The sequence below is a fragment of the Schistocerca gregaria genome, chromosome 5, assembly GCF_023897955.1.
Source record: "Schistocerca gregaria isolate iqSchGreg1 chromosome 5, iqSchGreg1.2, whole genome shotgun sequence".
Lineage (NCBI taxonomy): Eukaryota > Metazoa > Arthropoda > Insecta > Orthoptera > Acrididae > Schistocerca > Schistocerca gregaria.
Window position 1 is genome coordinate 279987802 of NC_064924.1, and position 15125 is coordinate 280002926.

Here is a 15125-nt window from a genome sequence, read left to right on the forward strand (position 1 = left end):
CCACAATTTTTGTGTGATACTGAATTGAAAACTACAGTCCATCTGGAAAGGATGCCCCAAACATGCCTTGCTATTCCTTATGTTAAAATAAGTGCTTATGGTGATTCCTAGTGTTGAGTGATGCCAACACTAGGTGAAAGAATGTCTCCCTTCCAAAAATTCTCATCTAATATCTGTATTTCGCAATTAAGAGATATGGAGGACCTGGGTTCAATTCCTGGGATTTTTCCTTCGCAAGAAGACTAGTACAGCTTCCAGTCAGCCTTGCAATGCCATTTGAGGAGCTCCTTGACAAAGTAGTAGCGGCTCAATGTCTAGAAAATCTGCAAACAGGACGGGAGAGCAGTGTGCTGACCACATGCCCCTCCATACTGCATCTGCATGATGCCAAAATGCAGAGGATGACACAGCAGCCGAAAATACATCCTTCCTTGGGCCTTCATGGTCCGGACTGGGAGCTCATTTTATAATGTATTTCACTTACTTGCAAAGGTTCTTTAAAGCTTTAACTAACATGAAGGTTGGATTGAACTACACACTGCTGTGTTGTCTGAAACATTCTGAGAACCAGACTCCCCATTCTGCTATAAGGAGACCCAAAGTACTGTTAATTGCCAGCCAAATACCTAGGACTAGTGGAAACAGGAAACATGGCTCTTTAGTCTGTGACTGTTCTGTCAAGTCTCAGACCACCAAAGCTTCATAAATGAGTTCAAAATATGCTATTAGTATTTCTGCCATTTGATGTCTTTTAAAAATGGACGAAGACAGTAACTAATACCCAGGAATTTCTGTTCAGTAATTCAGTGAGAGATTTCTTGTGAAAATGCAACATAATTTAAAAGCTTAGTTCAATGATGGCGTGTAGGTATATCAATGAACCACAATATTTCAAAATGTATCTTTTTTTGAAAATTATTAACTATTTCTCTGTCAGTGGACTCGCACTGAACTTACATAAAACACTATATAAGCGAAATCTATATTGGGCAAGGCCTATTCCACAATGTTGGAAGAAATGTATGCAGGGAAAGTCAATAAATGAAACAGAATACTTAAAATGCTTGGATGTTCTTAGTGATAAGAAACTGAACTGAAAGTCAGATATTATAAATGTTTTTAACATCTAAGCTCTGCTTCTTTTGCACTGTGGCTAATAAATAGCAGTCTTCGGAGATAAAAATGTTGAAATGTTGACACCCATTTCCACTTTTCATTCACTAATGTCTCATTGCATCTTATCCTGTGGTAACTCTCCACTGAGGAAAGAAATGTTTGTTGCAGAGAAGTGTGTAATGAGGACAATATTTGGTGCCCACTCTAGAACCTCTTCTAGATGTTCTTTAAACAGATTGGCATATGGACAACAATATCACAGTATATTCAGTCTCTTATAAAGTTTGTTGTCAACAATAAATGAAGGGTGAAAAGCAAAAGAAACATTCACAAATAAAATACAGAGTTATTCTAAATGTTGGACCCATTTTCAAAACTTCGTATTTAATCAAATACAAATCCAAAATCAACAAGCTTTATACAAATGAAGTTTCAATTTTTTTAATAATGTTTAATATCAGTTTAATAAATTTAATAATTTGTAATTAATTAATTTTTAATAATTATAAATGTTATAAATATTCAATGTTGTTACCGTTGGCTGCACGGCAAACATCGACATGTTAGCCAAACTCGTCCCACACACGTGAAAGCGTATCTGCTGTTACCGAGTGCACGGCGGCAGTGATTCGGTTTGCAGATCACTCACAATGGTTGGTAGAGGTGGGAAGCAGACAGTTTCCTTCACATAAACCCAAAAGAAATGGTCACAGAGTGTGAGATCAGATCTCGATGGCCTGAAGTGCAGAGCCAGGTCCTCAAATCCCCTGCGACTTATCCAGTGCTGAGGAAGGGAGTCATTCAAAAAGCATCATACATCACAATGTTAATGGGGCAGAGCTCTATCCTGTTGGAAAATGAAGTCCTGGGAATGTTCCATAACTTGAGGGAACAGTCATTGTTCCAACATGTCCAGCTACATGAGTCCCGTTACAGCTCTTTCTGTAAAGAAAAATGGTCCATAAATCTTTGTAAGGGATACGGCACAGAACACATTGATCTTTGGTGAGTCTCTTTTGTGTTGCAATGGTGGATGTGGATTTTCAACAACCCCTATGCGAGCACTGTGTCTGTTGACTTTTCCACTAAGGTCGAACGTCCCATCATTGGTAAAAATTACACGCTGTAGAAATGTGTCATCCTCCATCTTTGCTAGCACATAACCACAAAATGCGAGATGCTTGTCTTTGTCATTGGGGTTGAGAGCCTGCACAAATTGTAATCAATATGGCTTGTACAGCAAATGCTATCTCAGAACTTTCCATATAGTTGGTTGGGGTATTCGAAGTTCTCGACTGGCTCTATTGATAGATTTGCTGGGACTGCACACAAAACTTTCTTGAATCCACCAGACATCATCCTCTCACACACATGCTCAGCCTGTGCTTTTTCCTTTGCACACTCTCCGACTGTTTAAATTGATTAAACCAATACGTACTGCTTTTGCGAGTTGTTGGTTGAATACTGAATTTGGTACAAAATGGCTGCTCCACTGAAATTTATGACTCACTTTTCGCGAACTCAAGAACACAGAAAACCTTGTGCTCCGTAGTCACCATCTCACTCACAACTGACAGTGAAATGGAATGATAGTCCTATTTCCACGTGAACTCTACTGGTCGCTTCTGAAACCAACACTGCCCACCTACCGCTGCCAACCAACAAACTCTGAAACTTCCTCGTTTCATTGGTATAAAGCTTGTTCATTTCGAATATTGTAATTGAATATATACAAATTTTTGAAAATGGGTCAATCATTTACAATAATGCTGTACTAAGAGAAATGACAGTCTTGGAATCTTTGTTTTTAATATATATATATATATATATATATATATATATATATATATATATATATATATATATATATATATATAAAACAGAAAGAAACTTCCACATGGGAAAAATATATTAAAAACAAAGATTCCAAGACTTACCAAGCGGGAAAGCGCCGGCAGACGGGCACATGAACAAAACGCACAAACACACACACAGAATTACGAGCTTTCGCAACTGGCAGTTGCTTCGTCAGGAAGGAAGGAAGGAGAGGGAAAAATGAAAGGATGTGGGTTTTAAGGGAGAGGGGTAAGGAGTCATTCCAATCCCGGGAGCGGAAAGACTTCCCTTAGGGGAAAAAAAGGACAGGTGTACACTGGCGCACACACACACACACACACACACATATCCGGATGGATATGTGTGTGTGTGTGTGTGTGTGTGTGTGTGTGTGTGTGTGTGTGTGTGTGTGTGTGTGTGTGCCAGTGTACACCTGTCCTTTTTTTCCCCTAAGGGAAGTCTTTCCGCTCCCGGGATTGGAATCACCCTTAAAACCCACATCCTTTCATTTTTCCCTCTCCTTCCTTCCTTCCTGACGAAGCAACTGCCAGTTGCGAAAGCTCGTAATTCTGTGTGTGTGTTTGTGTGTTTTGTTCATGTGCCTGTCTGCCGGCGCTTTCCCGCTTGGTAAGTCTTGGAATCTTTGTTATATATATATATATATATATATATATATATATATATATATGAGAGAGAGAGAGAGAGAGAGAGAGAGAGAGAGAGAGAGAGAGTAAAAAATGCAGGTCGAGTGAGGTCCTGGGAGATAACACCAGGTGTCCACCCTTAGATTAGGGGATAAAAACCCTCCTTTCAAATAAAACTCAAAACTAGATCAGCTGTTAAGGCATTGTCACCTAACACCATAGGCAGGGTGTCAGGAAGGTTAATAATCTGCCTCAGGGTGGCTAGATTGGAACAGTCCAACAAGTTGTGGGCTATTGTCAATCAAGAACCAGATCGACACTGGTGTGGGTCCTTGAAGACAGAGGAGATAATCATGAGTCAGCCAAGTATTGCCGAGGCAAAGTCCTTGCAAGAGGCTAGCATGTAGGACCACAACACATTTGTCGTCTCCTTTACCATATATAACTTATTCGGCAAAGTTAGGGAGCGCCATTCTGTATTCCAGAGCCCAGAAACATTGTGGCATAATACAGATTGAAGATCAGATTCCAGTATGGCGATCTCCAGACTCTGATTACAAGCAGCTCCTTACACTATCCCGTCAGCAAGGTCATTTCCCGTGATGCTGACATCTGGCAAGGAGAGCTGGTCAATATGTCGTGCATGAACTTTAGTGACCATTGACCATCGAGCCATCTGAGTAAACTACCTCTGAACCCTGAGACACATCAAGAATATGGAGAAACAGATGACGAAGGGCTTCAGGATGAACTGAGTCTTTAAGGACTTGTGATAGGGCCAGACGAATCTGTCGAGGGAAAGACTCGAGTTCAATGAGGAGGGACTCGGACACCAACTGCAATTGTAATCCCTGGTCTGGGCTGCTGGTGTGGGAGTTGGATCGCTGTGTTAGGGCAAGGAGATGGTAATTCAGATGTTTAGCTGAGCTGTGAATGTGTGCAGTATAATTGGCAAGCAGTTGTTGCCTTATCCGCATCCCAGCTTCCACGAGTAGGCTGTTCACAGCTCTCGTTCAAAAAGCTCCCATCGCAAGTCAAATTCCACAGTGGCGTATAGGGTTCAGCATCCGCAATGCTGATGGTGATGCTGAACCATATGCCATGCTCCCATAGTAAAGACAGGAATGTACAAGGGCTCTGTACAGCTGCAACAGTGTAAAGCAATCTGCACTCCAGTCAGTGTGACTCAGGCACTGAAGAATGTTGAGGTGATGCCAGCACTTTTGCTTAATCTGATGAAGATGGAGAAGCCAAGTTGGGCAAGCATTGAAAGTGAGTCCTAAAATGTGATAAGAGTCCACTACATTAAGGACATTGTCATCAAGATAAAGTTAGGGTGCAGGTGAACTATACAACAGCTACGGAAGCCCATGGCTATGCCTTTCATATGGCTCCATAAACAAATTGTTATTTGCAATGTTGCAAAGATAGAAAAAAGATACACTTCACCTATTTTCATTCCATACTGTCATACAGTTCCATATTTTGGGATTGCTTGACAAGCCAAGCTTAAGTTTTCCAAGTTCAAAAGTGAGTAATACAAATTATTTGTGGTGAGGAGTCAAAAACATACAAAGAAACTCATTTCAAAGGTCTCAGTATACTAACTACAGCTTCTCGGCAGATTTATTCCTTACTGACATTTGCCATAAATAATATTTCTCTGATTCAAAGAGAAGGGAATCTACTGGAAGCCTTCCTAGCCTCTCAGAATCCAACATCCCACACCTGGTTCAGATTCACTGAAGGCATCTTTACGAACTGGAGTGGGGGCTGAGGAGGGGGGGTGGGGGGGGGGGGGGGCAGGTGGCCAGGGGGTGGGGACAAGGGCAAAAAAGGAGCTCTCATCACATGCCTCACAAGGGAACCTCCCCATCGCACCCCCCCTCAGATTTAGTTATAATTTGGCACAGTGGACAGGCCGTGAAAAACTGAACAGAGATCAATCGAGGAAACAGGAAGTAGTTGTGTGGAACTATGAAAAAATAAGCAAAATATACAAAATGAGTAGTCCATGGGCAACATAGGCAACATCATGGATGATGTGGGCACAGGAGCGCCAGGGTCCCGTGGTTAGCGTGAGCAGCTGCGGAACAAGAGGTCCTTGGTTCAATTCTTCCCTCCAGTAAAAAGTTTAAATTTTTATTTTCAGACAATTATCAGAGTTCAGGCACTCACACATAATCAATTTCGCTCTCCAAAATTCCAGGACATGTTCAGATTTGCTTGGATATATGCAGGATTTGACGGTCTACACACAGAAAAATTTGAAAATGTTAAAAACATATGTTTTGACAGAGTACAGAAAAAACTGTGCGACTATCAAACTTTTGCATTCATTTGTTGCAGTTTATGTGACACTCTCTCATGTTTTCATCACTTTTTTGGGGGTGATCATCACATCCACAAGAAAACCTAAATCGGGCAAGATAGAAGAATCTTTTTACCCATTCGCCAAGTGTACAAGTTAGGTGGATCGACAACATATTCCTGTCATGTGATGCACATGCCGTCACCAGTGTCATATAGAATATATCAGTCGTGTTTTCCTGGATCAAATGTTTTCAGTTCCCATTGGAGAGGCATGTCCTTTCGTCTACTAATCGCATGGTTTTGCGGTGCGGTCACATAACACAGACACTAAACTTATTACAGTGAACACAGACATCAATGAACAGACAGACAGATCATAACTTTGCAAAAATAAAGTAAGTAAACTTTTCGCTCGAGGGTAGATTTGAACCAAGGACCACTCATTCCGCAGCTGCTCATGCTAACCATGGGGCCACAGCGCTCCTGTTCCCACATCATCCTTGATGTTGCCTATGTTGCCCATGGACTACTCAGTTTATATATTTTGCTTATTTTTTCATAGTTCCACACAACTTCTTCCTGTTTTCTCAACTGATCTGTGTTCAGTTTTTCAATGTCTATCCACTGTGCTAAATTATAACTAAATCTGAGGGGGGGGGGGGGGGGGGGGGGTGCGATGGGGAGGTTCCCTCGTCAGTACCATCCAGGCCTGGAGCAACTGAATCACATTCTCCGCCAGATTTCGACTACCCATCACTGTGCCCTGAAATGAGAAGTATCCCCTAGCCCTACCACAGCAGTATTCTGATGCCCACTAAACTTATGCACTATCCTTTTCCATCCACACACACTCCACCCCTGCACCCAACCCCTTGCCTCATGGCCATATCCCTGTAACAGATCTAGATTCAGTATCTGTACCGTACCCTCTCACACTACTACTTACTCCCACCCTGTCACAGGTATTTCCTGTCCCTTCAAAGGCTGGCGGCCACCTGTTGCAGCAGCCATGTGATCTATCAACCAAGTTGCAACCACTGTGCCACTTTCTACAAGGGCGTAACAACTAACAAGCTGTCCAACTGTATGAGTGGCCACAATTAAAGTGTGGCCAAGAGATAAGCTGGACCATCCAGTTGCTGAACACACAGCCCAACATGGTGTGCTTCACTTTAATGACTGCTTCACAGCCTGTGCCACCTGGATTTCACCACCTAACACCAGCTTTTCTAAAATTCGCAGCTATGAACTCTCTTATAACATACCCTTTGTTCTCGTAACTCCCCTGTCAAACTTTTGCTGGTCACTGTATACCAGCTACCTATCCCCTTCCCTCATCCCACTCTGCTACCTCATACGTCATATATCCCGTCAACACACCTATAAGTCATTTTCCCTTCTCTACTTTTCTCCTCCGCCCTCCCCCCCCCCCCCCCCAATCCAAACTCCCCACCCCACCTCCCAGCACAACCTTTTGGCACTGCATCTAACAGCCTTATTTGGCCTCCACCGAGGCATACTCTGCCAGGAAGCACTAGCATCTTCCCTCACCACTACCCTGTTATCCCTCCCCCTTCTACATCTACATCTACATCTACATCTACATGACTACTCTGCAATTCACATTTAAGTGCTTGGCAGAGGGTTCATCGAACCACAATCATACTATCTCTCTACCATTCCACTCCCGAACAGCGAGCGGGAAAAACGAACACCTAAACCTTTCTGTTCGAGCTCTGATTTCTCTTATTTTATTTTGATGATCATTCCTACCTATGTAGGTTGGGCTCAACAAAATATTTTCGCATTCGGAAGAGAAAGTTGGTGATTGAAATTTCGTAAAAATGTCTCGCCGCGACGAAAAACGTCTATGCTGTAATGACTTCCATCCCAACTCGTGTATCAGATCTGCCACACTCTCTCCCCTATAACGTGATAATACAAAACGAGCTGCCCTTTTTTGCACCCTTTCGATGTCCTCCGTCAATCCCACCTGGTAAGGATCCCACACCGCGCAGCAATATTCTAACAGAGGACGAACGAGTGTAGTGTAAGCTGTCTCTTTAGTGGACTTGTTGCATCTTCTAAGTGTCCTGCCAATGAAACGCAACCTTTGGCTCACCTGCCCGACAATATTGTCTATGTGGTCCATCCAACTGAAGTTGTTGGAAATTTTAACATCCAGGTACTTAGTTGAATTGACAGCCTTGAGAATTTTACTATTTATCGAGTAATCGAATTCCAATGGATTTCTTTTGGAACTCATGTGGATCATCTCACACTTTTTGTTATTTAGCATCAACTGCCACCTGACACACCATACAGCAATCTTTTCTAAATCGCTTTGCAACTGATACTGGTCTTCGGATGACCTTACTAGACGGTAAATTACAGCATCATCTGCGAACAACCTAAGAGAACTGCTCAGATTGTCACCCAGGTCATTTATATAGATCAGGAACAGTAGAGGTCCCAGGACGCTTCCCTGGGGAACACCTGATATCACTTCAGTTTTACTCGATGATTTGCCGTCTATTACTACGAACTGCGACCTTCCTGACAGGAAATCACGAATCCAAGTGCACAACTGAGATGATACCCCATAGCTCCGCAGCTTGATTAGAAGTCGCTTGTGAGGAACGGTGTCAAAAGCTTTCCGGAAATCTAGAAATACGGAATCAACTTGAGATCCCCTGTCGATAGCGGCCATTACTTCGTGCGAATAAAGAGCTAGCTGCGTTGCACAAGAGCGATGTTTTCTGAAGCCATGCTGATTACGTGTCAATAGATCATTCCCTTCGAGGCGATTCATAATGTTTGAATACAGTATATGCTCCAAAACCCTACTGCAAACCGACGTCAATGATATAGGTCTGTAGTTAAATGGATTACTCCTACTACCCTTCTTGAACACTGGTGCGACCTGCACAATTTTCCAATCTGTAGGTACAGATCTATCGGTGAGCGAGCGTTTGTATATGAGTGCTAAGTAGCGAGCTATAGTATCAGCGTAATCTGAAAGGAACCTAATCGGTATACAATCTGGACCTGAAGACTTGCCCGTATCAAGCGATTTGAGTTGCTTCGCAACCCCTAAGGTGTCTACTTCTAAGAGACTCATGCTAGCAGATGTTCGTGTTTCAAATTCTGGAATATTCCATTCGTCTTCCCTGGTGAAGGAATTTCGGAAAACTGCGTTCAATAACTCCACTTTAGCGGCACAGTCGTCAATAACAGTACCATCGGCACTGCGCAGCGAAGGTATTGACTGCGTCTTGCCGCTTGTGTACTTTACATACGACCAGAATTTCTTCGGATTTTCTACCAAATTTCGAGACAATGTTTCGTTGTGGAACCTATTAAAGGCATCTCGCATCGAAGTACGTGCCAAATTTCGCGCGTCTGTAAATTTTAGCCCATCTTCGGGATTTCGCATTCTTCTGAACTTCGCATGCTTTTTCCGTTGCCTGTGCAACAGCGTTCAGACCTTTTTTGTGTACCACGGGGAATCCGTTCCATCTCTTACCAATTTATGAGGTATGAATATCTCAGTTGCTGTTGATACTATATCTTTGAATTTGAGCCACATCTCGCCTACATTCGCATAGTCAGTTCGGAAGGAATGAAAATTGTCTTTTAGGAAGGCTTCTAGTGGCACTTTATCCGCTTTTTTTAAATAAAATTATTTTGCGTTTGTTTCTGATGGATTTGGAAGAAATGGTATTGAGCCTAGCTACAATGACCTTGTGATCACTAATCCCTGTATCAGTCATGATGCTCTCTATCAGCTCTGGATTGTTTGTGGCTAAGAGGTCAAGTGTGTTTTCGCAACCATCTACAATTCGCGTGGGTTCGTGGACTAACTGCTCGAAATAATTTTCGGAGAAAGCATTTAGGACAATCTCCTTCCCACCTCATATGTTTTCCTTATCACCCCTGACTGCTGCTCTGTCATAATCAGTAGCAGTCAGCTCTAGGCTCTGGCCCAATTGCAATCTGTGGGTGAGTTGTGCGTGTGAATGTGTATGGGATTTTTACTGCCGAAGAACTTAGTCCAAAAGATTTAATATTTTTGAGGTCTGTTTCATTGTTAGCCTGCAACTCAATGTCTCCTCCATATGGAGAGCAGTTATCTATCCTTTCCATATTGATGTTATTCCATCCCAACTTTCCATTGTTTGATGTCTGTAGCCATTTATTGTGAAAAGGTAAATACACTTTATTGAACATAGATATTGAAACAGGCTGATGAAAACAGCAAACTAACTGCAACTTCCAAATTTATTTAATACACCAAAATTCTATAATTCACTAACCTTGACAGAAACAATTTTTGACTTGAGCATTCGTTCAACATTCTCAATCATAGCTTTAAGTAGTTCAGCACCACTTCTCTCCTTGACACTTGCATTCAAGTATTTGTATCTCTGAAAAAAAGTTGAACCATTAGAAGTCATATATCGGACATCAAAATTATAAGACCTTAAAAAATTGTGGACAATACTTACAGCTCGAACATCATGTGCTCTTGTTACTGATGTAGTTAGTCTCCATAGTTCATCCCCAAGCTGGTCTGCCCATTTTAACACCCTGAGGGAAAGAGTTAAATTATGATCATTGTCTGAAAGATTTTACTTAATTAAATATCTGAGATATTTAACTACACACACATCTATGCTATTTATACATTTTGGTCACACATTCACACATCTATAGTTTTTTTCACTTTCTGTACAGAGGTACAGCATTTTTGGTAACTGCATTAATGAACAGTATGACAGTAAATTAATTCTCTCTCTCTCTCTCTCTCTCTCTCTCTCTCTCTCTCTCTCTTTATGGAGAGCAAATAACTTCCATTAGAGAGCTTTCTCATTTGTCAGAGGTAGCTATTGCCTCATGGAAAGAAGTTTAATTAACACATATAAACAGTTCCATATATTGTTTCCTTTTCTTATTTAAAAAAAAAAAAAAAAAAAAAAAAAAAAAAAAAAAAAAAAAAGTGCACTGGATCTTGATGGTTATCTTTTTGGAAAATTCTGTAATGAAAAAATCTGTTCAGTACATGGTGTAAAATAATGTCATGGTTGATAGACACGAACAGCATTATTTCATTCACACAGAAATCTGGTTTTTCCCCTACACATTTGCCACTGTCTCAAACTGGTCTCTGTACTCTAGAATGAAATTGTTCCATCAACAAGAAAATTGAAAGCGTCCTCAAAACCTGACACATCTGTAAACAATACAAGTACACTGATAAAGGATCCAAATGCATCCACACGTTGCAGCCAGGATAATAATGGAACAGACTTACAAATGGTTCAAAGCAAACAGCTCAATCATTAATCTTAATAAGATCATCTTATACAGGGTTTTCGTAAGAAGAAGAAGAAGAAGAAGAAGAAGAAGACGACATTGATATATTTCAAGAACTAATATTGGATCAAAGAAAGTTATAATTCCAATTTGTTTGCCCCAGAGGGGGCCATACAATGATACTACACTCGACCCCTCACCCCATTCCGTGCATGGGTGGTGGGGGGGCAATTTTGAAATCCTTAATGGGAACCCCCATTTTTATTGCAGATTACAGTTCTTTGGCAAAATCTACATACTTTTCGTCTGAAGGACTTTCTTTGTTTTGCCACAGATGGTGCTGTAATCCAAGGAATAGAATGGGTATACAATCATAATTTATGGCATGCTACTGAACTGCCCTAGAATACCAAAAGGCACATGGGACCCCTTCTCTGTGATGCAAGGGTAGACCACGCCAGTATTTCATAGCTTTTATTTGGAAACCCCACTCACAACATTGAATTCCTCCAACATATCGAACAATAGACTACTCAATGCACCATCATGACCATGTAGAGAATTATGACATATCATAAGAGGCAGTAGACTGTGACCAGAGCCCACGTATCATGTAGACATAGAACAGAGAGCAGCTCTAAATATTACAATACTTGCACAGTCTTTATTGCCCGTACAGCTGTCTATTATTTGGAGAATACATGTGCATGTGGACAATGAATGTTGTAACCACTGAAGAAAAAACTGAATTGATCTTGATTTATGGAGAATGTAGGAGAGATGTTGAGCCAGCTGTTGCCTTGTACACCAAGCACTTTCTACAAAAAGCTAACTCTCATACTTTTTTTTTTTTTTTTTTGCAGTGTACAGACCAGCAAAAGGAAACAAAGCAAACAAGTTACAGGAAAAGCTAATGGAATAGCTGTACTAGCGGCAGTGCACCATAACCCAGGGGTAAGCACCTGACAATTATGCCATGATTCCAGTACGTTCATAGGTAGTATTGTCACGACAGTGTAACCTCGTAAGTATCATCCACACCACATGTAAATGCACCAAAAATTTCATGGAACCAATTTCCATAACTGGATAGCATTTTGAAGTGCAGAACATGCACTACTGGAATTTAGACAATCCCCACCGGTTCAGTAAGCTGACCATCAATGTCCTCAGAGCCGGCCGGAGTGGCCGTGTGGTTAAAGGCGCTTCAGTCTGGAACCGCGTGACAGCTATGGTCGCTGGTTCGAATCCTGCCTCAGGCATGGATGTGTGTGATGTCCTTAGGTTAGTTAGGTTTAAGTAGTTCTAAGTTCTAGGGGACTGATGACCACAGATGTTAAGTCCCATAGCGCTCACAGCCATTTCAACCAATGTCCTCGGTCGGTTAACATATGCTGTGGCATCACGGAGAACAAACTCATTGGTCCGTAGCTCATCGATGACACATTGAATAGACACAAATATCGAGCATTTTTGGAACAGAAACTAGTGGGTCTACTGCAGGATGTTTCCCTAGATGTTCAATAACGTATGTGGTTGCAGCATGATGGTTGCCCAGCACATTATGCAACTGAAGAACAGGAGGTATTAGACCATGTTTACACTGGTCGGTGGATCAACAGACATGGCTCTATTAATTGGCGAACTACATCACTGGATTTGACATCACCGGGTTTTTTCCTGTGGGTATATTTAAAAAATAAAGTGTACCAGCGAGTGTCAACAGGTCATGAAGACACGGGTGGCAACTTCAGTAATGCCTGTGCTGATATTCCCACAGACATGCTTTTGACCTGTGTATGCTCTTTTGAAAAGTGAAACACCAGGTGTACATAAGTTGGCAGTACTATTTTTCCAACACTAATTGAAAAAGTAAAGTAGCATTCACCTTGAGCCACAGCCACAGCAGGGCACCGAGTAGCCCCTGTTTGATATGTCAGAGGAGTACAATGTTGTGAATTGGGTTTCCAATTGTGTTGTTGTTGTTGTCTTCAGTCCTGAGACTGGTTTGATGCAGCTCTCCATGCTACTCTATCCTGTGCAAGCTGCTTCATCTCCCAGTACCTACTGCAACCTACATCCTTCTGAATCTGCTTAGTGTACTCATCTCTCGGTCTCCCTCTACGATTTTTACCCTCCACGCTGCCCTCCAATGCTAAATTTGTGATCCCTTGATGCCTCAAAACATGTCCTACCAAACGATCCCTTCTTCTAGTCAAGTTGTGCCACAAACTTCTCTTCTCCCCAATCCTATTCAATACCTCCTCATTAGTTACGTGATCTATCCACCTTATCTTCAGTATTCTTCTGTAGCACCACATTTCGAAAGCTTCTATTCTCTTCTTGTCCAAACTAGTTATCGTCCATGTTTCACTTCCATACATGGCTACACTCCAAACAAATACTTTCAGAAACGACTTCCTGATACATAAATCTATATTCGATGTTAACAAATTTCTCTTCTTCAGAAACGCTTTCCTTGCCATTGCCAGTCTACATTTTATATCCTCTCTACTTCGACCATCATCAGTTATTTTACTTCCTAAATAGCAAAACTCCTTTACTACTTTAAGTGTCTCATTTCCTAATCTAATTCCCTCAGCATCACCCGATTTAATTTGACTACATTCCATTATCCTCGTTTTGCTTTTGTTAATGTTCATCTTATATCCTCCTTTCAAGACACTGTCCATTCCGTTCAACTGCTCTTCCAAGTCCTTTGCCGTCTCTGACAGAATTACAATGTCATCGGCGAACCTCAAAGTTTTTACTTCGTCTCCATGAATTTTAATACCTACTCCAAATTTTTCTTTTGTTTCCTTTACTGCTTGCTCAATATACAGATTGAATAACATCGGGGAGAGGCTACAACCCTGTCTCACTCCTTTCCCAACCACTGCTTCCCTTTCATGCCCCTCGACTCTTATTACTGCCATCTGGTTTCTGTACAAATTATAAATAGCCTTTCGCTCCCTGTATTTTACCCCTGCCACCTTTAGAATTTGAAAAAGAGTATTCCAGTCAACATTGTCAAAAGCTTTCTCTAAGTCTACAAATGCTAGAAACGTAGGTTTGCCTTTTCTTAATCTTTCTTCTAAGATAAGTCGTAAGGTCAGTATTGCCTCACGTGTTCCAACATTTCTACGGAATCCAAACTGATCCTCCCCGAGGTCTGCATCTACCAGTATTTCCATTCGTCTGTAAAGAATTCGCGTTAGTATTTTGCAGCCGTGGCTTATTAAACTGATAGTTCGGTAATTTTCACATCTGTCAGCACCTGCTTTCTTTGGGATTGGAATTATTATATTCTTCTTGAAGTCTGAGGGTATTTCGCCTGTCTCATACATCTTGCTCACCAGCTGGTAGAGTTTTGTCATGATTGGCTCTCCCAAGGCCGTCAGTAGTTCTAATGGAATGTTGTCTACTCCGGGGGCCTTGTTTCGACTCAGGTCTTTCAGTGCTCTGTCAAACTCTTCACGCAGTATCATATCTCCCATTTCGTCTTCATCTACATCCTCTTCTATTTCCATAATATTGTCCTCAAGTACATCGCCCTTGTATAAACCTTCTATATACTCCTTCCACCTTTCTGCCTTCCCTTCTTTGCTTAGAACTGGGCTGCCATCTGAGCTCTTGATATTCATACACGTGGTTCTCTTCTCTCCAAAGGTCTCTTTAATTTTCCTGTAGGCAGTATCTATCTTACCCCTAGTGAGATAAGCTTCTACATCCTTACATTTGTCCTCTAGCCATCCCTGTTTAGCCATTTTGCACTTCCTGTCGATCTCATTTTTGAGACGTTTGTATTCCTTTTTGCCTGCTTCATTTACTGCATTTTTATATTTTCTCCTTCCATCAATTAAATTCAATATTTCTTCTGTTACCCAAGGATTTCTAGCA

The 15125-nt window shown here is 41.5% G+C and overlaps 1 protein-coding gene across 4 annotated transcripts in view; it reads right to left on the reverse strand.

Moving 5' to 3' along the window:
• LOC126273152 (voltage-dependent calcium channel subunit alpha-2/delta-3-like) overlaps nucleotides 1-15125 on the reverse strand; it is a 332649-nt gene that overhangs the window by 198262 nt on the left and 119262 nt on the right. For all 4 annotated transcript variants that reach the window (XM_049976609.1, XM_049976607.1, XM_049976608.1 and 1 more), the window contains exons 2-3: nucleotides 10418-10499; nucleotides 10226-10336 (exon numbers count right to left, since the gene is read on the reverse strand). In XM_049976609.1, the coding sequence (XP_049832566.1) occupies nucleotides 10226-10336; nucleotides 10418-10499 (193 nt within the window). The remainder of the gene's footprint in view (nucleotides 1-10225; nucleotides 10337-10417; nucleotides 10500-15125) is intronic.